This window comes from Bombus huntii, chromosome 11 (assembly GCF_024542735.1).
Source record: "Bombus huntii isolate Logan2020A chromosome 11, iyBomHunt1.1, whole genome shotgun sequence".
NCBI classification, from domain to species: domain Eukaryota; kingdom Metazoa; phylum Arthropoda; class Insecta; order Hymenoptera; family Apidae; genus Bombus; species Bombus huntii.
The window spans coordinates 3788014-3811127 of NC_066248.1; the positions used below are offsets into that span (position 1 = coordinate 3788014).

At 41.1% G+C, this 23114-nt stretch overlaps 1 protein-coding gene and 1 non-coding gene across 3 annotated transcripts; both read right to left on the minus strand.

Moving 5' to 3' along the window:
- Nucleotides 1-4168: 4168 nt before the first annotated feature.
- On the minus strand, nt 4169-20330 carry LOC126870914 (COUP transcription factor 1-like). Of its 2 annotated transcripts, XM_050629106.1 has the most exons (9): nt 16678-20330; nt 15261-15397; nt 12090-12232; nt 11823-11938; nt 10434-10619; nt 10188-10301; nt 9941-10104; nt 9605-9851; nt 4169-9517 (listed from the first exon to the last, which is right to left on the minus strand). In XM_050629106.1, exons 3-9 carry the CDS (start codon nt 12218-12220, stop codon nt 9288-9290), a joined length of 1188 nt encoding a protein of 395 aa, XP_050485063.1. In that variant the 5' UTR covers nt 12221-12232; nt 15261-15397; nt 16678-20330; the 3' UTR covers nt 4169-9287. The 2 variants fall into 2 exon arrangements, with proteins under 2 accessions (XP_050485063.1, XP_050485064.1); XM_050629107.1 differs by lacking the exon at nt 15261-15397.
- A 2364-nt stretch (nt 20331-22694) lies between these two features.
- Trnav-uac (transfer RNA valine (anticodon UAC)) lies at nt 22695-22767 on the minus strand. The gene has a single exon. It is a non-coding gene; the product is annotated as a tRNA-Val (tRNA).
- Nucleotides 22768-23114: the final 347 nt, after the last annotated feature.

Below are 23114 nucleotides of genomic sequence, written 5' to 3' on the forward strand. Positions count from 1 at the left end.
GAAAGAAAAAGAGAGAACGCTATTTTCTTGACGAAAAATAAAATAATACAGAAGTTGCGCATTGCCGACGGAGACAACCTCCGCGCATGCATTTTTTTGCATCGTGCTTGCTAATTTGGATATAATCATGGTTTTTATTTTTTTTTGTTTTAATATTTGCGCCACCGCAGGGCTTGTCGATCCTCGTCACTCCGATCGCCTCGATCTGTATTTTCGATCGTTGACCGATAATGACGTACATTTAAAGGATGTGATAGAAATCTAGTGAAAAGAAAAGAGAAGAGAGAAAGAGAAATAATCAATGGACGAGGTGCGACGAACGCAAGCCCTGCTGTTACGATAATTTCACCGTAATTAATTCATTTTTTTGTCTACTTTAGTTTACTTTAATTGCTACTATTCTACTATAAAAAAAACTTCTACTATATAATCATTTACCACTATGGAATACTTTACTATTAACTACTACTATTACTACTACTATTTCTACTACTACACTACTACTACTACTACTACTACTACTACTACTATTTCTACTACTACTACTACTACTACTACTACTACTACGCTATTACTACTATCTACGGTTTACTATTACCGCCTATATATTTTTGCGTCTTGAATGATTTGATGAATTTTTTTGCTACTTTCGTGAATTCCGCGTAAGGCCCCATAAGAGAAAAAGAAAACTCGCTCTTTTTTCTTGGTCCGAGAAGCTCGTTCCGGCAATGCCTGCCAGGATATCAAGATTTCATAACTATTTTTCCGTTTACTAGGTTTTTTTCCCTTTCATTTGAAATGATCACGTAGTATCGTCGAGGCACATGGTGTATGTTTTTTCTTTATCACTATATACATATATATATACACATGTATATATATGTGTGTGCGTATATATATAATATATACACACACCTTTATTTTTTTTTTCTTTTCTTTTGGTTTCTTTTAAATTCGAAAACGGGAAGGAATTAGACATTAGATGGGACGTAAAGGGATTGCTGGTAAAATTTTGATTTGACGACGGACGAGAGATCTAAGAAGGAAGAAAAAAACGAGGGAATGGACTCATAAGATATGGCGTATAATAATAATCTTAATGCTAATAATAATAGTAATAATAATAATGCTAATTCTAATGGTAACGATAAAGAAAAAACTGATCGCAAGTACGAAATTGTTGACGCAGTTGACAGAGACCCGTGAGCGCGCCGCGTTTGGAGTGAGAGAAACGATTTGTCGAAGTCAGGATAAAACGAGAGGCAGAGACGGCCTGTTCAATCGAGAAGAAATTCGATAATTAAAAACGCGGAGGAAAGGAAGGAAAAAAGAAAAAAAAAAGTAAAACGGAAATACGATTGACAGGCGGGCGCGCGTTTTCTCGACCAATGGGAATAAACGCGCGTTTCTTCTTTCTGGTTTTCGATTATCAAATTTTTTTTTTTCTCCATCGTCACGTTTCAGTTCTAATCCTCGGGTTGATCCTCCTTTTTTTTTGTGGTATTGTTCTATGTTTTATCATTATTATTATTATTATCGTCGCCCTACTATTTTTTTAAGCTCCTTTTTCCCCGAATTTCTTTGATTTTTCTTTTACTTATTATGGTCTTTGGTAGAATCGACAAATTCTGTTATTTTCTTTTTATGGTTTTTTTTATAAATCATTGGAAATCGCGTACTCACTTTCGAACTCACACTCTTACACGCATACATACGTACATACACGGGCGCGTGCACGCGCCATCACATACACACACACGAAAACACGTACCAATGCACGCATAGGAAACGCGTTAAGAGAAAACATTTTCCGATCATTCGAAGGAAACAAATAAAATCTATGGTGTTTTTAGTGGATAATATTTAAATACTATATGGATAATCATTAAGTACATCAAGCATAGAGGTTAAAGTACATAGACATTAAGGCAGGAAAAAAACATATATTTAAGCGGGCTGCTCCCCTCCGGATGCAAAATTTCTGCTTCGGTGATAGTCCGACGATCGTGTGGGAAGGAAGAGAAACATCGAGAGAAGAAAGTCGTGTGTCTTGCTTTTCGAAAGATCGAGCCAACGATCGAGGAACGAAGGAAGGGAAAAAACTTTCCACTCGAGGAAACTTGTATTCGACCTGAAAGGACAACGAAATTGAATAAACGAAATTCGCTTTCGACGAAGAGGCTGATGAAAAGCTAGAGAAGAAGAGGAAGTAGCTGCGTTTCTCGTTTCTTTTCTGGAGGGAGAGCATCCGCTAGCGAGTTTGGTTTAAAAATTAGTAGGTGAACGTGAGGAATTGCCCTGTATCGTTGAAAACGTAAAGAAAGACGATTCGAAAACCATAACCGGACTACAAATTCGACGAAGTGAACGAAAAACGAACGAAAGAAAGTGGAGAAGAGGGAAATCACACATTTGGGAAAAAGGGAATCGAAGGTAATATTTTTTTTTTTTTCTTACGAGCACAGTAACAGTGGGATTAGCCGTGCGTGTAAACAGAATAGACGAAAGGAAAGCTGAGATTCAGTTTTCTTAGCACAGGTCAGAATTTTCCTAAGGAAACCGCGCATCTTTTTTCCGATCGAATATTTCGTCAGCATACACACACACACTTGCATACGGTTAGATGACAAACAGTGTGCGTTGGAAAACGCACGTACACGTGCATACGAATACACGCAAATAGAACCGTCGCGCATGCAAATGCAAATACCGAAAGAAAGAAGAAAAACGGGAAAACGTATATACACAGATGAGAATAACGAAGAATATGACGAAAAAAGAAGAAGAAGAAGAAGAAGAAGAAGAAAGGAAACAAAGAGAACCTATTCTCTCCGCCTGTAATAAGCGTTTAAGAGTTTATTATCGTACCAGATTTACCATAGAAAAGCTATATTATATATATCGGATACATATATATATATATAGATTATTCTATATATCTACACCGTAATAACGTCATATATATTTTGTCAGTTTTTTCTTTGTTTTTTTTTTTTTTTTTTTGTAAGCTATATAAGAGGGAATATTCGCAGAGGGGAAAAAAGAAAAAGAGATAAATAGATAATACGAGAAAAAGAGAGGGAGAGAGTTTAAGACGTTTTAAAATAGAGACGAAAGACGCGAGAATAAGAGTAGCGTGGAGGAAGCTTGCAAAGAGCGGTGATAAAACGGGGATAGAGATCGCAAATAATAATAGTATAATAATAATAATGGAAACCGGATGGCATTTAAAGGTACCTATTAATTAAATAACAGTTATTATTAATAATAGTAAGGTTTAACGCAAAACGTTCTAACGCAAGAGTGTCCATGCAACAAGAGTCTTTCTCCGACCTTTTTCTCCGATACCGTTTCTTTTTTCCATACTATCTTTTTTTTTTTTCTCTTTTCTTTTCTTTCTGTAAAGTTAAACACCGTTATCGGACGAATTTGTTAAACACAGTACTCTTCTTACATTTGACACGTATGCCGCATCTGTGAAAGCGTGACATTGATATACAAATCATAAGTGCAATAGTTGTTACAATAGAACCCATGGGATTTTTAGAAAGGCGTCGCCGTGCCGGCCGATCTCGTCGACGTCACAGGGCGTCGAGGCAACGTTCGCCGTCGCTTCCCCTCACCACGCATATTTATTACTTTATCGTCTCGCGATCCTTCTTCGTTCTCGTGTCCACCACCTGATCTCGTTGTCGTTGTTTCCTCCTTTGTTTCTCTATATTTTTTTTTTTTTTTTTTTTTTTTTTTTTTTTTTTTATTCCTTTTCATTCCTATCTTGTTCGTCCATCTAACGCTTCCTTGAGCCGTCTGGAAGGACGCGAGAGATTTGGGCCTTACGAAACGTTTTTAAACGGAAAGGAAAGCGACGCCTTTGGACGCTCGACGCCCGCGACGGGGGTGGCCGTCGCGCCACGTCTCAACACACTACTACCTCGCAAATTTCAGAGCTACAAAGCAGATATTACCGTACCTCAATTACACGCATATACGATAGAGAACGCAGAGAAAAATGAAACTAGCCAGCGACAGGAACATAGGGAAGGAAGATAATGAAACAGATAAATACGAGATAACGAAACGATCGATATGATAAAGGATGAAGAACAATCGTATATAGGGAAGAATATATAGACGATAAGCCACGTTTCAGTTGTCGGATATATATCTCTTTCTTTTATCTTTTGTGTCTTTCTTTTTTTTTTTTTTTTTTTTTTTTTTTTGTTGCGCCATCTTTACAACACCATTGTGATGTACACACACGCATAGGGAAAACCCAGTTAGAGATTTCTTTCTTCCGATAATCATGCGTGTAAAACGATGATCCGCACGACGATATATAACTGTTGCATCGTGTCGTTGACGTTTGATACGCGCATGGAGATTTTGCACGATCGTAATCGACGCGAACGAGGAGACCGCAGTTACAACGTTACCGCGTTGTAGTCACTGATCTATATTCGGAGAATTTCAACCGTGGATATTTCGATTCTTACGTCTCGCAAACAGATAGCATCGTAAACATGTACAGTCGCTCTACATATATATATAAAAAAATCCTCGTCGATCGATTCGATCGGACGAATCCCAAGTTCTACGGTCTTTGTTCGATCTGTTTCGTTTCCTTCGCTCGTTTCGCATGGGACGTGGACGAGTTCGAAAGCAACAGCGCAGATAGGAGAGATATATATAGATATATAATATTATACATATACTCGATGGTTAATAATAATAATAATAAAAAGAAAAGGAGAAGTAAGTCGTGCGCGCGCGAGAGAGAGAGAGAGAGAGAGAGAGAGAAAGAAAGAGAGAGAGAGAGAGAGAGAACGATCGCAAGCAGTAAGGAATAATCCAGCAAGAGAAATGTCCCCAACCCTATCCACAGACCCCCTCCCCCTTTCTACAATAGGAAATAGTTGAACGTGAAATAGCGATGATAAAACAATTATGAAATAGAATTATTGTATTCGCGAGCTCTGTCGAGGCGGAGGGCCTCTTCGTCGAAACAACGCGCGAGACCTCCATTTTTATTTTTTCGCGATTCTCGCTCGTTGCTGCTCGCCGGAGGCTCTCCTTTCTGAATGTACATAGTGTGAAGTAGCTAGAGTTTCTCGTTTCTCGTACGATCCCCTCCACGCGTTCGAACCACGATTTGCCTCGTATCGATACGAAGATGCCCGAGTCTCGTTGAACGTTGCCTGTTTCTCTTCTTACGCCGTCGCCCCCTCCGCCCTTCGCCGTTTTTTATCAACAAACCGTAGAAAACCGAAATAATCGTACACAGTTAAGAAATATATCCTGATACATCGTGCCTCGAGAACCTGCCGATCGGATGCGCGAGCCGAACAAAACGGATCCTATCGTTCGATCGTTCGATGCTCGTCTTTATTCGTTCAAACGAACGAGACGTAACGAAAGTATCGGGCATGGAAACTGTATCCGTTGGAATAGTTGACGGAATCGTTAACTAGCACGCGTCACTGCCAACCTTCGAAAAACCATCTCGACAGCAATAAAAAAGTGTCGTCCCGTATCCGGTAGCCAGCGGGGGTTCTCGTAATACGACTTCTGCGAAGTAAAGATATTAATAATTCTATAATATAGAACTGTAAAGACAGGATTATTGTAAATGCGTGATTATCGATTACGGGCGTAGAGGAAGAGAAAACAACGAGAGTCGGAACGTCGATAGGGAGGCGTAGGCTTCGACAGATTTCTAACTTCTTTTTTTTTTTCTCTGTTGTGTCCATCGTCGAAGCGGAAGAGATGGACGAGAAACGAGGCACTCTACGGTCGTCAGAGCAAACAACCTGTTATATTTCGTCGCGCCGAATTGCCCGAGAGCGTCCAGAGAACCGCCGAGAACAAGACACAGGGTAGAGAGAGAGGGGGAGAGAGAGAGAGAATCGCTGAGAAGGTGGATTTTAGGCGCGCGAAAGTTTGCAGACAAAAGAGCGAGAGAGAGAGAGAGAGAGGGAGATAGAGAGAAAAAGAGAAGAAAACGGGTATTATGGATCGATCGGTTGCTCGGCGACTCGCGGACTCGTCTCGGGCTCGGTGGACGATGATTTGTTATTATACCGAAATCTGTTAGTTTTTTGTCCTACATATTAGCGTTAAAATAGAATGGGAATAGTAGAAATGCCGTTGTGTTGTTTTTTTGTCTCTTTTCTTTTTTTTTCTTTTTTTTTTTTTTTAAAGAGAACGATGAAGATAAAAAAGAAAAAGTAAATGTAATTACGAATCGACGATTTTTGTCATCGTGGGTATAATATAAACGCAGACGATATCGCGAACACGGGAGAACAAACGAATGGAAAGATGAAAAAAAAAAAAAAAGAAAAAAGAAGAAGATAAAGAAACGAAAATGGATTTTGAAAAGGTAATGAAAATTAAACGAAACGACATTAATAATGGGCATATTATGTGAATTCGATTCGCGCTACTGGTTGAAAAGATACAGGAAAAATCGGGCGAGACGCCGATGTACGCGCGTCTTTTTCATTTTGTAACGCTCATGCGCCAGCTAACGTCGCTTTTCTTTCTTTTGGCTAAACGCGCGGACAAAGCTGCCGTTTTGTTCGTGCCATCGAAATTCGAAAGTTCGCAAGAGAACGAGAGAAATCACTTTTCGTGTGTTTGCTTTTCGCGGAAGAAAAAAAAAAAGGGAAAATTCGTGTATGCTTCCTTCCCTTCGTATCTCCACAAAATTTATCGCTTTTTAATTATTATCATTATTACTACTACTACATTACTACTACTACTACTACTACTACTACTACTACGATACTACTACTTACTACTACTACTACGATACTACTACTACTACTACTACTACTATTACCATTATTATTCGTATTGTTATTATTCTTATTCTATTATTAATTAAGAAAATTACGGAGAACGAAGAGCGAGAGAAATCGATGTTGAAGCGCGCGCGTGAGCGAAGATGCACCGTGATCATCAGCGAGCGATACGCTCGACGAGAACAATTCCTCACAAATAAAGATGATAAAACGTAATTAAAAATAAAGATAAATAAAGTAATATTATAGATGAGAGAAAAAGGGAGTAGTAATGGTGAATTGAGGGAAAAAAGAACACACCCACACGCAAACGAACGACAAACGCAGCGAGACCGATTTGCTTAATCGCGAAATTTTATTAACTGTGTGTAACTCTGAAAATAAAAGTCTATTTGAATGTAAGCGCGTTACGCAAGAGAGGAAAGGAGAACGGTATTACTAATAAATATTATCAGTTATTCCTAAAACGAGTAAACTATAGAAAAAAAAAAAAAGAAAAGGAAAACGAAAAGCTGGACACACTTCATAAAATAGATAGATTTTTCAACGCAGGCAAAAGGACTTTCTTCATTCGTTTTTTCTTTCTTTTTTTTTTTTTTTGTCCCCCAGTTTCATCGTAAACGCGCATAATATTACGCGTTTTTAGATGCCGCAAACAAAAGCCGAAGAAAAACTAAGGAACGTGTTAGGAGGGGGGGATGATATGCCCTCCGAGTTCAGGAAAAATAGTTCAAACGTGTTTCACGCGACGGTCAGAAAAGAAAAAGAAAGGAGGTGGAAAAAAAAGAGCGAAGAGTAGCCAGTGTAAAATTTTCCCTTTTTTTTTTTTTTTTTTTTTTAATATCCGAGCTCGTATCTCGAATTCGCAGAAAGAAAAGAACGGAAACACCGCGATCGTACTTTTTCGAAATTCTCTTTCGTACCTTTGCATCTTGCACGATTTCTATCGATCTCGGAATAATATCCAGAGAAAGAAAAGGAAAAAAGAGAAAGGGAAAACAAAGAAGTTCCTAATCACCGATCATTTTTTTCCATTTCTATTTCCGCACATCCGAAACTTTTTCCCATTTTTATTCGTTCGTCGACATCGTTCTTCGATCGATTTGTACGAGATCTTCCATCGTTACCGTTACCTTCAACGTTACCTTCCACCTTGTACTTCTTGTTTTCGTCTTCCCTTGTCTGTCCATCCCGTACCTTCCAATTTCGCTATCTCTCCGTCCTTGTCTTAGTCCACGGATAAAAAAAGGCAAAAGAACTGAAAAAAAAAGAACGAACGAATTCATAGCACTCGGAGCTACTTTTTTCCACTCTACAAGCTACATCTAAGAAGATAACCGAGGGAAATTTTTTTTTTATCGTCGTACGTATTCCGGGCAATGAAACAACAGGAAAAGAAAATGGGAAAGAAGCGACAGTTGTCGCTTTCGGGTTGAATATTTTTTACATACACGAACACACACGCAAGCCACACAAGGACGAAAAAGTAATGAGAAATCAATCTATAATGAATTTATGTGTAACATTTAATTGAGGATTGTATGTAATTGTATATATATGTATATATATATATGAGTACAATGCAGTCCATGAGTTAAGATACATTCTCCTTTTTCTACAATGAAAAAAAAAAATAAATTATTCTAGTTAATAAAAAAAAAAAAAAAATTACGGTGTGCGTTAGTGTCTCTTTTTTTTCTTTGATGCCAATCTTCCCGATGATCATCCATAAGAGTAACTTTTATTTAACGTCGCGAATGCCCATACACTCTGTAAACGAATTTTATTGTTGTGATGTGGAAATAAACGTTTCAAAAATTCTGAGGGTTTTGCTGAAATAAACCGAACAATCGCGTCGCCTACAATCTGTCAATGTCTTTCGATTTCACACATTTTCTTCGTTCGTGAATGAACTCCGCCTGTCCCACGTCTTCCCGCAATCTTCGACATGTTCACGAATCTACCTGTATATGTCGAAAATGGTTCGGGAAATTAACGAACGAGATATTTTTAATTTATCGATAAAGATGAATAAAAGAAAAAAGAAGGAGAAAAGAAAAAATACAATTTTGTAATAAAAGAGCAACGTTTCACTTCGCTAATATATTATGGAACACTTACTTCTAATACGTATATGTACAGGTCGCAATTAGACTTAATAGTGTCACATTGTAATTTACAATACGCATAGGAAAGAATTGACTAGATTTTACGTAAACGCTTAATACTTCTCGAATTATTCCGTCGACTTTCGATTTCTATGAAAAACCTTTTTTATCGACGTGAAAACGTTCGATGCATCGGTACTATTACTTCTCGTCTCCTCGTGATTTGAAAAGAAATAGCGAACGATAAAACGCCGAAATCTCACGATCATTGGAAACGATCGTTCCTCCAAAAATGTTGCAATTGTCTTTGAAGCAATTGTTGATATAAATTGGTGGCTTGCCCCAAGAGCATCGTACCGACCGAGTCGAATTGGCGTTATGTCGGCCTGAGAGCACTGACCATGTCGCCCAATAATCGTTCCACGCTGACATCCCCTACCGTCGGCTTGAACAACAATTCTTGCAAGATAGATCGACAAAGCGCGCGTGCGGGCGGCAACAGCAGCAAAAGTCGTCCAACCCTCCGTGCATCCCTCTCACAGAATACAGCTACCGTTTGTTCTTGTAACGCTGTTATCCGCCCTGGTTCACATAGTCCTCGCGATTCTAAATAAATGTTCACATTCTTATCGCACGATTTCTCTAATTAACATTTGTGCGATTAATTTTAACATTTGTGCAAAGTTCTTTTACCTCCTTTGAAGAGAACTATGGCCTTCAAGCAGGCGTATTCCGAATGATCGACCCTGAGGAGAGCACATTTTGCCAATAACTCTCGCAGCTTCCTTACTTCGTCGACGAGCGTCTCTTTTCTTTCGGATGATAAATCGTTCGGTACCAAAGTGGATTCTTCGACTGGAAAGTTCCACTGCGCGGCGGTCAACACGAAAAGCTCGCTCCAAGATTCTTCCAGTAGAATAGTTTGGTCCCTGTAGGGCAGCTTGAAAGAAACGCCAAACGATTTTTATTAACACGATGCTAATTCGTCTTTACATTTATATAAAGATCACGCGTGAGCACGCGGATTACTTGTAAGAACGAATGGATGCTTCTCGCCCATCTGACAGCAAAGAAGAGTAATTTCGCCGCAAATTCGTAGATGTTCTCCGTGGGTAAAATAGAGAAGCTAGATATATAATCCGTTGCTCCAGAGTTCGTAACAGACGGTGCTAGTCGAGCGCTTGCGAGTTCCTCTGCAAAATTCATAAATATTCGTCGTTCGAACAAACAAACGTATTTCGATAAACTAGCGAAATTTCTACGAGAAAATTCTTACCCTTTGGTTCGATTCTCGTTTCGATCGGTCCAGCCTCCTCGGAACTCGTCACCTCGTCCTCTTTAGCTGTGTTCACTGTTAACGGCTCTGTCGGTGAACGTGGCAAAAAATGTGCTACAAATGAAAAAAGTATCGTAGTAACTGTTTGTACAACGTGAAATAATTTCCCATACGTTTTTGTATGGAACATTAAAGATGAAATAATTTAGGATTAATATTTACAATAGAGTAGATTGTTTCGCTTACCGACCGATGGTGTAAAAGCCGACATTGTCGGCTTGAAGGGAAATAGCGCAGGATACAAAAGGGGATGGTAAGGGTTGCTCGCTGCGTGGTAAACGTGTGGGATTCCAGGATATAATACCGACGGACCTCTTCTCGCGGCTGCGACCAGGGACGAGGTATTTCGTGGAGCTCTTTCGTGCTGCACCGCTGTGAGTATCATAATTCCTTAGTATGTCATATTCAGTTATGCATTTGTGGCCATACAGACAATTTATTCTATTGGCGTCGAAACAATCCTAACTGTAATATTTTAGTTCTTAATATCAAGTAGTACCTCGGTAGGCATAAATTGTTTTTTAAGTCGTCAAGTATTTCGAGTACACACGTACGAAATATATATCGTAAACTTCACGATTAAATTCTATCAATTTAACGCTCGTATTAAAGTCTTATCTGGCACGAAACAAAATTATAAATTACCCCAACGAATTATCCCCCGTTTAAAATCAAACATCCCTTACCCACATATGTTGCTATACGAAAGCAAAATCCCGCTTCACCCTGCGATCGATTTCATGCTTTTTTTATAGCATCGGCAAGGATATAATCAAAACCATGAGAGTGGAGACCACTAATGGTACCTTTCCTGCCCTCCTTCGCTAATTGATATCCCCGCGCAATCAAGTGTTTGGATTATCGGGTCGGGCTAGAAGTGTTTACAAAACCTGTGAACGTCAGGCTGCTTGTGACACTGCTCGCGGCATGGCTAACTTTCCGGATTCTGGCGTGAGCAAGCACGAATATAGAATTTCATGTGGGTGCGAGCACCCTTTTTTTTCCTCTCTCTCTCTCTCTCTCTCTCTCTACTCGCCAGCCCTTCGAGCAACTTCCCTATTTCTTTGTTGGCGAACGGAACGTCACCATGCATTGTAATATTTTGGATGTTGGCTACGAATGTTCGTGCATTCGCGCGGGTACGCGGCCGCAATAACGGGGGACGTATCGGCGCCTGTCATCCGCAAACCTTTTGACGAACGTGTCGACGTCGAATCTCGGGTATGTTAAGGCGAAGCTAACTTTCCAGTAAGTTTCTTCTCGTTCCACGTGTGATGTATTTCAACGACGCTTTTAGAACGAGTATCGAAAATAGCGGATACGTTTCGAAACTGAACGTAAACCTCGTATGGTATTACGTGGAAATAGCGAATCACTTTGGACCGAGGTGATTCTTCGAGATTAAATTATGCCTTACGTTTGCACACGAACGAAAAGCTATTCGAGTTTTCGGCGCGCCTGACAGTCTGACATTTGCAGCATATTTTGTACGAAGAGAGCCCTATGAAAGAGCGTCGAGTCGAATTTGTTACAAGTAAAGAATAAAAACGTAATCACCGTAGAAACGAAGCGTACCATCTCGTTTCATGTTGACCTGAAGGCACTTGGTAAACCGACATGCCTGGCACTGATTACGACGAGAAACGTCCACGATACAGCGACCGTTCTCCTTACAGACGTAATCCAGGTTTCTGCACGATGGAATTGAATATTAATAGAACTTAATTGCACAACTAGATTTCGTTGAATTTAAACCAACAGTTAATAGCGAAATAAATATTAGCATACGCCTCGTGTTTGCTAGCGACGCGGTTACATCGGAAACCACAGCAAGTTAATTACCTCGCATACCTGCGGATCGACCGCTTAAAGAAGCCACGGCATCCGTCGCAACTCGGTACTCCGTAATGCTTGCCGGATGCTTTGTCGCCGCAAACTTTGCACAAACTCTCACCCCGGCTACTGTCCTCCATGCTTTCCTGAAACTTAGTCGTGAAAATGCAATTAAGTTGTCAGATTTGAAACTGTTCGAAACCGATATCGCGAATTACACTTTTCTTTCTCGTTGTTCGATTATAAATTTATTTCCTAAGATTCGACGATGTTCGTTGGTTCTTATCGTCAATAAACAGCGATAGCGTTGCTTTTTAGCGTTGCGATCCGATTTTCGTTGCGACCATCGCCGCTCTCCACGCGATGTCTCGTTCAACGAAGGAAGATATAGTCACGGCTCCTTGCATACTGCAACACCTAATGAAATGTTGAACGATGGTCGAACGTCGCTCGATTCTCTCAATGCTCGCGACTTATCCACCTCTCAAGTTCACCGATATTACACCGAGATAACGTCTCGTCCCATTATTTACGCGATGTTTCTTATTCTTTCGACCAGCGATCGTAGATTACCCGTAAACGCACGCAAACGTCCGAGCTCTGATAATGACTCTTAAGGAAGAAAATCGCTTGCGCGATGAAGAAACGAAACGGTACAAAAGTCAGAAAGTCGGGGGGGGGGGGGGGGGGGGGAAGTCCGACGTCGTAAAATATCCCTAACGCTTCCGTTGACTTTTGCAACCCCTTTCCCGGCGTTGCTCACGGCTGTTCTCCACCTCTTCGTTCTCCATGTCCCTTTCGCCGGCGAGAGTTCCCTCTTTGTCGAGGGCCTCGGCCTGGCTCTGCCACGGTCTTTCTCGTTCTAACAGGACGCCCGGCCACCTGTAGGGTTCCCAGGCTCAATAATGCATCGGTGACGTGGAGCATCGCTCAGGCTCGTCGATGGTAAACCACCGAGAGAGTCCTGGTGGATGATGCCATGGTTCGCCGCACCCTTCGTCCCGAAGACCAGTTTCACCGACACCGTCATTATCGTTGCCGCCATCAACCCTCAAAGAGATCTGCTGCCAGTGCAGTGGCCTGACTTCTTAATAGTCTGGCCATAGACAGGCAGGAGGAACGCTGGCCGTCGCATGCGAGCGTTAACTTGCCATAATATTTTTATCGCCCGATGACTACTTTCGCGACGCACATGACGGAAGCGTTTCATAGTTGCACGATACGCGGACGAATCTCAATTTTTAATGGTAGCCGATTCACCATGCTTCGTTTGCCAACTTTTCTCGTCAATTGGCGAAACGGAGTTATCGATGGTCGTCGTGATTTGTTCCGCTACGTTACCGACTAGCAGAGTCTCTGAATCGACGTACTTTGACTCGTAACTATAGCCGACGAACGTGCGAGAGTAGATTTTTGGATACTCAGCCGCCTACGGCCAGATATTTTAAAACGTCTTGAAGCTCGTCGCGATGAAATTTGTCACGCAACCGAAAGTTCGAATATCGTAGTGGAACTATCGGTTCGCCGGTGTGCTGTTACACGTGGGCGGATTATTTAACCCTTGCTTGCACGAACACCCATCGCGTTTACGCACGCAGGTAACATATGTCGACCATTGCTTGAACACGAGCAATCTGGTACTCCTACGGAAAGTCAAACTTTGTCATTCCTCGTCAGGATAGGGGAAGCTAAGTAACCGTGGAAAATTACGCGCTTTGAAAAAAAAAGGGGACGGAGAAGGTACGCCAGAGACGCGGACCAAAAATTTCGACAACTTTGACGAGTAACAAAAGGCAAAACCGAATCGCGTACATTGACCGACAAAAGATATCGCAAATGGAATGTTGCGTAAGGGCAACGTTGGCCCTTAATTAATGGGTTGATCAATAACGAATCTTAGGACAGCTAACTTTGTATGCTATATCAACGACAACGAGCAATATCTGTAAATCATGTTGTTAAATCGTTAATCGTTAGAACGTTAATTAAATTAATAATATTCCTGTAAAGGAGAAAGGCTACGGTTACGACTACGAAATTATAATTTTCCAAGATATCTCGCTAGTTTATGGCGAACGTATTTTTATCTAATATGCAAGTGGGTACCCTTGGACAGGAAATAAGTTAGAAAAGACAAGATCGGGTCTAGGACGATCGAAACAATTGAAAGTTGGAGGCAATGAGGAGGAGGATGGGTTATTTTTAGAAGCAATTTAATGCAAACCCATCGATCACTGGAACTTTGATAAGCTCGTCACAGTTGCGCTGCAACCTGGGTTAATGTCAGCTCGATGACTTTTCGATAGTTGTGCCCGGTGCAAGGCGACGAAAGTTGGTTGCGGTCGGTTGAAAATTCGACAAGCTCCTATGCAAATTTTTTTCCTCGTCACGTCATATGCGTCCTTTCGCATAAAAAATGCTGATGGATCGAGCACGAACAGACGACACCGTTCTCTCGCATCGCGTTTCATCAAATTCGAATCTGGAATATGATTTTCTCTGCTCATGATATAACATTTCCCCTTTACCTGCTGGTTTTCTCTTCTTTTTTCCATTGATGCAAGTTTTATCAATCTTTAGTATATATTTACTTGCAAATAATTTGTATAATTTCCTTAGAAATTCTGTCGCGTAAATCTTTGTTCTCGATTCTACGTCGAATTTATACGTAGACGTCGATCTTTATCGGCTATTTATTAGAAAGAAGTTAACGAAAATAGCTTTTCGAACAGCTTCGCGCTGAAAGTTATGCAGCGAGTTATCCGTTTAACTTGCAGCTGTGCTACGTATTTCATTTAAAGTCGTTCCGCAAGTTAGTATCTGCTTTCATCGTTAAGACGCGATTTTAATTTTCAATTCCAAATTTTCATTATTACTAAGGCGAAGACTTTTAACGACTCTTCCAGTCATTTCGTTCAGGTAATCTCACGTCGATATCTTTCATTGTCCAAGCACGATGCAAGGTCTGGGGTTCATTGAGAAAAAAAGCACGTGGCCTGTCACACCTTGCTGACTAACTTCCACCTGGACCTTCCGCTCGTGTCTACGAAATCGTCGATATCCTTTTCCCCTGAACCGTGGCGCGTCGGAAACTGTGATTTTTTTAAAACGAAAAGACGATATCAACGGTTCCCGCGGCGTTCCGGTATTTCGAACGAGCGTTTAATTATAGAAGCTCACCGGTAAGTTCGTCGGTGTAGCGAAACATTTTTCTTCCACCCTGTCGAGGTTGTCGTCAATTTTTAAGGAGTTCCGCGTAAACAGTGTCGTTAGCCTATGCCACCCCTGACGTGACTTTTGTTGTCCGAAAGGGTCGACTGCAATTAGAAGCCTCTGAATAATTAATCGTTGCATCGCAATCGTAATGATAGCGTGGCTCGTGTTACGTCGCCTCATTTGCCTATTTAAACAATTTCGTCAGTTCGCGATAGATTGTATGTCGTGTGTTCCTTCGGCACGCAACGATATCCTACGCGCGTTAGAAGCGACATTAACGATACAATTGCTGGTTGAAGATCCAATTACCGCTACCGCGTCATTTTCTTTTTTTCTTTTTTTTTTTTACGCTAGTCTGTGTAGTCTATGATCCACGCAATTATCGCGACATTTTTCTTATCGTGTCGTTGCGACGCGATATATTTTTGTACGTCGCTTCGATGTTGCAACGTAATTGTTTTTCGTAATGTGATAGTGACAAGATCGTGCAAGTGTGGTACAACGTGGATCGTTTGATCTGTCTGATCTATTTGCACGAAGCGATATTTTTAGACGACGCGCGTTCCATCGGCAAACGATTGTTGGAAAGAGCCAACGGGAGGTCGGATCCGACTGTTAAATTCATTTAACGGCGCGTAGGATTAGTTTCGGTCGTGCACGTGCCCCGCTTCACACGATTGACAGTGATTGCGTGATTCGGTTGTACATGCCGTGCACGACGCTTGTGCTACAACGTGTAGTGGTTCCAGGAGACCCGTGATTTCACGTAACAGATACTTTTCTGGTTTTCGTGATACCGGCCCAACAACTGGTGCGCGTCTGTTCCCTGCTCGCTATTTTATTCCGATTCTTCCCGTATCTGCAGCGCTATTGCTTAACATTTATATGAACACGGGGCAACGAGTTCGATCTCGTACGGAACGACAGTCACGCGTCGGTAATTAAAAGTTTTCGTAACGATATCGCTATATGCATACATCGCATATGGTCATCGTCGTAGGTCGTTCGCTATCTCCTGGAAGAATCAAACAAAAGAAAAGACGTTTCGCTTGCGAGCGACGTCCGATATGGTCGTTCCAAAACTACCTCGTTGACGATCATTTTCCACCTTCTGTTCAAATATATCTCGCGAACTACGAATGATATCGAGCCATCAGGGACTTAACGCCTGGCCAATTCGAATCGCGTTGAACTTTGTTCGGTGTCGATCGAACGAATGGCGACGATTCCGAATAAAATAACGCTAGTTACAAAGATACATGGAAGGGAGAGAACACGATGAACTGCCAAGTATGGTCGAGTCTGGTAAACTTGTAATACCTATGGTTATGGTATAAATATAAAAGCGTCAAAGTAAGCGACGCGAATGGAAATACGTTACATTTTTGCTGAATGGACACGATGGTTTTCGAGGGTGCGTCGCTTACTACGAGATATCGCCGGTCAAAAAAACATCGTGCTCCCGGCGCCACACGGGGTTTCACATTTGCGAAAGCGTTTTTAGCATATGCGTGGACCTGGCGCAACAGCAGCTATTATAGGCGACAGAGGCGAGCCGTGGACGGGCAATTACACGGCTCAGCGACGGAAAACCGGGTTTACAGGTGCGTTTACGCAGGGTAATCGACGAACTGTCGGACAGCGGCACATGCCACGGCTAATCGCTCTGTGAACTCCCGACGAGAAATTCGCGAATTCTCTAGAGTTTCGGTCGTTTTATCGTCGCCTCCAAAGGGCTACGAGGAAGTAATCGATGCGGAGGGCGTAGATATAACGTAGACATTAGGAGAAAAGGGAAAATGGAGGGAATATTTAGTAAACTATGGTATGATTATTAGTTAACTATAAATAACTAACTATAAAGTTAGGTGTAAGCGGTAAGAAGCCGAATTTTCCATGAGAAACTAAATGGAAGGGAATGTTAAGCGTACGTTATGTGGTAGTCTCTCAGTAAGAGCATACTCTTTTGGTAAAGAATTGAAGTTATTGAAATTCTCTTACGTTATAAAACAGCATAAAGGACGATCAACGAATTCTAGGATAATTAATAAACAAGTAAAATTTGTACGAAAGAACGAAAAGGAGAGGCGAAAATTGATGGGTGGATCGTGGTCGTAAAATATTCATTGACAAAATGCAAATTTAGTATATTCTCGTTGAATGACTTTCAAGCGCTGTTACTACGTATCGCTGTTCTGAAGGAAACATTGATTTTATTTTATTGTTAATACAGTTAATATTCGGACGCCATTTACAACAGAGTAACTTTTCACAATTGAAGCAAACGAGTTGGAGCCTTCAGAGAAGACAAAGGCATTAGTTTACTCGACGAAGTGTAACAAAATTTGACAAGAAATTGGAATTGTTCGGAATCTCGAAGAAAGTAGTAAGAGTCATTTTTTTACGACTTTTTTTATCCGAGCTTGTAACGAAAATGTCGGCGATACTTTTTATCGTAAAAAGCGACCTTTACTATTTTCTTCGCGATTCTGGCCAGTTGCAATTTCTTTGACACGACGTCCAATAAACTAATTCTTTGAACTTCTCAAGAAAACTCAAGTCGTTTGATCCAAGTTAAACCCTCGGTCGTCGAAATTGTTTCACGAATCTCGGTTGTCCCATTGGATCATGCAAACCATACTGAGTTTCCAAGTAGCTGCTGTTCGCAGTAATAACAGTGACACCGGATCGAAAGAATTTGGCAACGTAATTCGAACATCGTAGAATAGTGAATATTTTAATATTGTCACATTCTTAATATTTTTATCGACAAATTCGTATTTTTATCGACAGTTACTTATTTGTCCACTAGAAAATTTCGCACTCTACGCAACATTTTGGAAAATACGATCAATAGTGATTCCTTACCTGCGAGATAATCCGTCTGATTTTTACTGGCGAATCGCGGATTTCCTCCGATCTTAAAAGTTGATCGACGGTACAGATCTGGCTTAAATACGTCGTGGAAATTTACAGTCGAATCTTCGATAACGTTTCATCGTCTCTTAAGATTCCGAAACGAGTGACGGTAGCCATCTTGTTCCAAAAGTAAACAAGATACGTACATATTTCGTGGAAACGGTACAGTTTCTTGATTTACCGTTTAAACGAAGTATTTCTGCGCTATTCGATCCTCGATTTTACCATAAATATTTAGTAACACGTATCGCGCACTTTTAGCGATTCAATTTTGAAAAAGGAAGAGAAACGTCGATGACGTTCGATCAATCTGTCACTCCGGTTCTACGTTAAGAACTAAAGCTAAGGGAAACAAATAAGATTGCTAATACAACGATCATTCCTCGCTCGAGATATCCAACGAAAACGCGAACATTTAACGAAAGAGGAATGCGAACGGAACAGAAAATCGTATGCATATAAAATGACGATTAAAGGATAAATGCGTATCGCCAAAACTCTTTCTTTCACTCGATTGGAAAACTACGATACGGCCGGAAATTTCTACACTTTTTTCCAAACCACACGGTAAACTCGTACCAAAGCTCCCAAGCAACGGGCCAAAATAATCAATTGCTCGATCTTCGAACCGATCATACCTATGAAACCGGTAATCAACGAGAACCAGTTTACCAACCACCGTGCCAAATAATAATCACTCGAACCTCTTGCTCGTCCACGTTGCTTGTCAACGGTTCTCCGTACTCGCGAAGCCGATGAGCGTTTTGGTCGCAGCTCGAAGCGCAAAACCGAAGAGCGAGATCGGAGCGAAGTCGAAGCGACCGGAGCCGACGAAACGCGCGTGAAATCGAACCGGACGGGTTCCTCGTCGCCGATGACTAACGGCGCCGCAGATGCGCGACGTATACGCGTGATCTATGGCTCGCGGTTCCTGGCCTCTGTTCGCGGCTACAGGGGTGGCCGGATGTGGGTGAGCTGGCCAGGACGCGTCGCCTTTGATCGGGTTCGCGTCGGTACACGGCCAATCGAGAAATCGCGCGATCGGGGGTAGCCAAGGATCGCAGACGATTGGTCGACAGGCGGGGCGTACCGTACGAAGCTCACGGTGGTTGTACGAACACGGAGGGTCGCAACCCCTTGGCGGAGGGTAAGCTCCGCCGCCGGAAGCGCGAAAGTCAACTCGTCGTGCGTTTTCCCCCGTAATCGCGAAGTCTGTTCGAAGCGGAGGATCGGCGGAGGCCCGTGTGGCCGCGAGGAAACTCCATCAGCTTCGACTCGTTGTCGTTGCCCTCCCGCCCCCGGCTTCTTCGACGACTCGGTGTCACGGGTAAGGTGTATCTGACGCGGGATGCGATCGTGGAGCACGAGGGGATGAAATGGTTCGCGGCGATTCAAGAACATATTTCCATGTACCTCGTTTCTCGCTTTTCCATAACTTTCCGGGTATTTAATGGCTCGATGGGTGTGACATTTGCTATCTTTCAGAGATACAAAGTAACACGGGTACTGTCTGGACGTGCTGTGAACAGACTGATCGAGCGAAAATGAATTTTTCATTTAAACTCGGTTATCGATAAATCTCAAAGGACCATTACCGATGACGGGCATTTAATTTTGTTTACCAAGAATCAATGTATATGCGCGAAATTTTGCTTGCTTCTGAGTAACTATTCTCCATGGCGCGAATTCTGTCTTTGTTACCGAGTAGCTGTTCGTAATCGAAATAAAATTTCTCTCATCGATAATGATCACCGGTAGTCGACAAAATTTTCATCGTTTAAAATGGTTATCCTTGTAGCGGCACACGAGCTAGAGGAAAAATCAAATCGTGTTGTTGTTTTGCCTCGGAGTATCAATATCGTTAGGACTTACATGATGTGATAATAAATGATCTCCAGATAAAACAATGTCACCGTTACGTGCAACAAAGACGAATTTGAATTTTCCGACTGTCTGCCGACCGGTATAAATAAACAGACGCGATCGCGAGCGAATCAGTATATACCGAGTATCTACGAGTTATCAGCGAGCAATTATACACTGTCTTAGCGAATGTGTTTGTACGAGCGTCTCTCGACATTATTTATATTTATTAATTTATTTAATTTAAATATATTCGACGGGTTGCAACAGCAAGTTCTCGTTATTCTACATTACAATCCTCTACAAGTCCTTTACATCCTTAACCAGGATATTTACTTCTTTTTTTACATTAACTCTCACATCGCAACTTTTAAAATCTGCCTTATAACGGTTACGATGTCTGGGCTCTATTTCTTGTTAATGAAATGTTCAAAGGTGATCTCGAAATTTACAAAGATTTTTTTCTTTTGGTCGCATTATCGATTTGAACGATGCTGCCAATTGTACCACTTGAGATTCAAATGGTTCATACTCGTTATCTACGAATGGAAATTCAAAATCGCGTTAAGTTAGCTTGAGCGGAGACTCTGACAAATGATTCTAACAATGAGCTGTGAATAAATTTCCATCGAGCTAGAGCTCCGGTTCATACAGTTTTCAGGAAAGTGACAGCGGTGAAACGTTAGTGAAAGACACCTGTATGCTTCGCACGGTACGGGCAATGTTACGAGAGATGGTCGTAATAACCATCGCCATCGTTGAATATTTTATTTATTATTGCTTGAAAATCAATGATCGTCATTTCTCCTGCATGTATTATATAGCTATATCTACTGATCGTTAATTTGCATAATTGGGCTACTTTATGTCTCTGAACATTTCTAAAATATCAAAAATAGTAACAGTACGCGCGAATAACAAGAAAAATGAACATCCGAATTATCGAGAACAGAATTGGAAACGATTTGTACTGTAAATTAAAGCAAGTGGAGATAAAGTTACGCTACTAGTGTCAAAAGTTTTTAATTCTTCGTGGAGCGTTTCATTGCTAAAATATCGTAGTTTCACGATATATTCCAAGTCTGTGAACACATTTTTCGACCTTCTAACAGATTACATTATCTTTCGTGTTTGATAGTCCATTTGATAAATAACTGAAAAAGATTATTTTTAGAACATTGGTTTCAACTTGATAGTCTCAAAGAGAAGAATTATTTTTCTGCTTAAACGAATATTTTTACCGAGTGAGATACAATAAAATTGAACAATCGCGATAACAGAGGAATCAAAGAAGAAAAAAAAGAAAGAAAAAGGGAACTTAATTTTCAACGCGTCGCGCGTCGATGCGATTCTGTCGGAGCAAAGTAAGCGGTCTGCACTTGATAGGTCGAAGGATCCGTAGGATTCTGAAGCACCTCCTCGACGTGGCAGGAGCAGAAAATCGCGTTGAAGTGGTAACGGTCGGGCTAATGGTTCGGAGACGATATTTTGTTAAACAAGGAAACCTTTTATCCCTCATACCATTTCTTGGACGAGCGCTCGGGAACAGGGACGGCTACGTTTCAAAAGAACTCGGCTTCCATCCACCCTCGTAGTAGTTACCCTCTGCACGCCACGAGTTTCATTAAACGTATTTACGTACTTTATTTTTTCTCTAAACATCGATTACCAATTGACGGCCTTATTTATGTTTTGAATGAACAGACATTTTTACTCGTTGAACTAAAATACAAATATTTCAGAATCTTTCCCTCTAATGGGTCGATTAATTATGCAACTGCTTCTCTGTTCGCCTTACTCGATCGGAAATATACTCTCTGCCAAGATACGTTAAAATATTTCACAGATGTTCGAAATATTTAATAGTAGAAGTAGGTACGAACGTATTTGAAGAAGTACCATCACTGATTTGCGACGCGCAGCGAGCTGAATCCTTCGAAGTTAAATCCGATACGACGCGAAGAAGGTGGCGATAAAAGCGGCCCTGCACCGTCACTTTGGTTTTCTTGTCGCGAGAAGAGAACGAGCTGGAAGTGTGAACCGCCGACCACCACGACAAGATACCACCTGCCCTTTCTCACGGTTCGCCCACGCATATAGCGCCATTCTCGCGAATTCCTTCGATCCCTTCTGGCCTGAATCACTTCTCACTTTCTTCAGCCCTTCCCAGATGCGAATCGATATGGTTCGCGTAACTATCCAGCCAACTCCTACGGAGTTCTGTTCGTGGTAAGCCTCGACTGACAAGTTAATTCACTCTCTACTCGTTCCGAGCAAATGATGCATGGGGACTCAATGGAAACACCGTGTGACTTAAGGACGTCATTTTTAACCACGTTCTATCCGTTGTCGAGCAGCTATGAATCTTATCAATCAATCTGTCTTTCTTGATGTCTATATCTCCGCATTGTTGACAATTTTATATGTCATCCTCGTAGTCAGTGATAGATTCGCATTCTGATATTATTATTTCGTGCTGGTTTAGAAGAAAATATGTATAAAAAAGATAGATAGATAGATACTTGTTTTGTGGTCGATTGTGGTCGTTTATCAAATTATTAGATAAGCTATTAAAAAGCAAATGGAAATTGACATAAAAAAAATAGTAAAAATAAATGGTTCCGACCGGGATCGAACCGGCGACCTTCTGCGTGTAAAGCAGACGTGATAACCGCTACACCACGGAACCGACATGTCTGAAGCTCTTTTCATATTTTTCATATTATTCATAATATACAATCCTTATTTCTATTTATATTCACAAAAGTTATTCTACTAATTATATCTAATAGTACATTTAATTGCACAATACGAAAAAAACACTCAATTTAGATAATGACAAGACCAGGGTTTAAGATAAAAACTGATAAAAATTGTATATAAGTATGAAGGATTAAATTCAATTGAGATTTGTACGTATTTAGAATCAATTAAAATTATATTTCAAGGCGGGAATAACGTTATAAAGTGAAAGCAATTTTATGTATTATTGCATTTTATTTATAAACATGTGAAAATTCGGCGTATATCGCACAG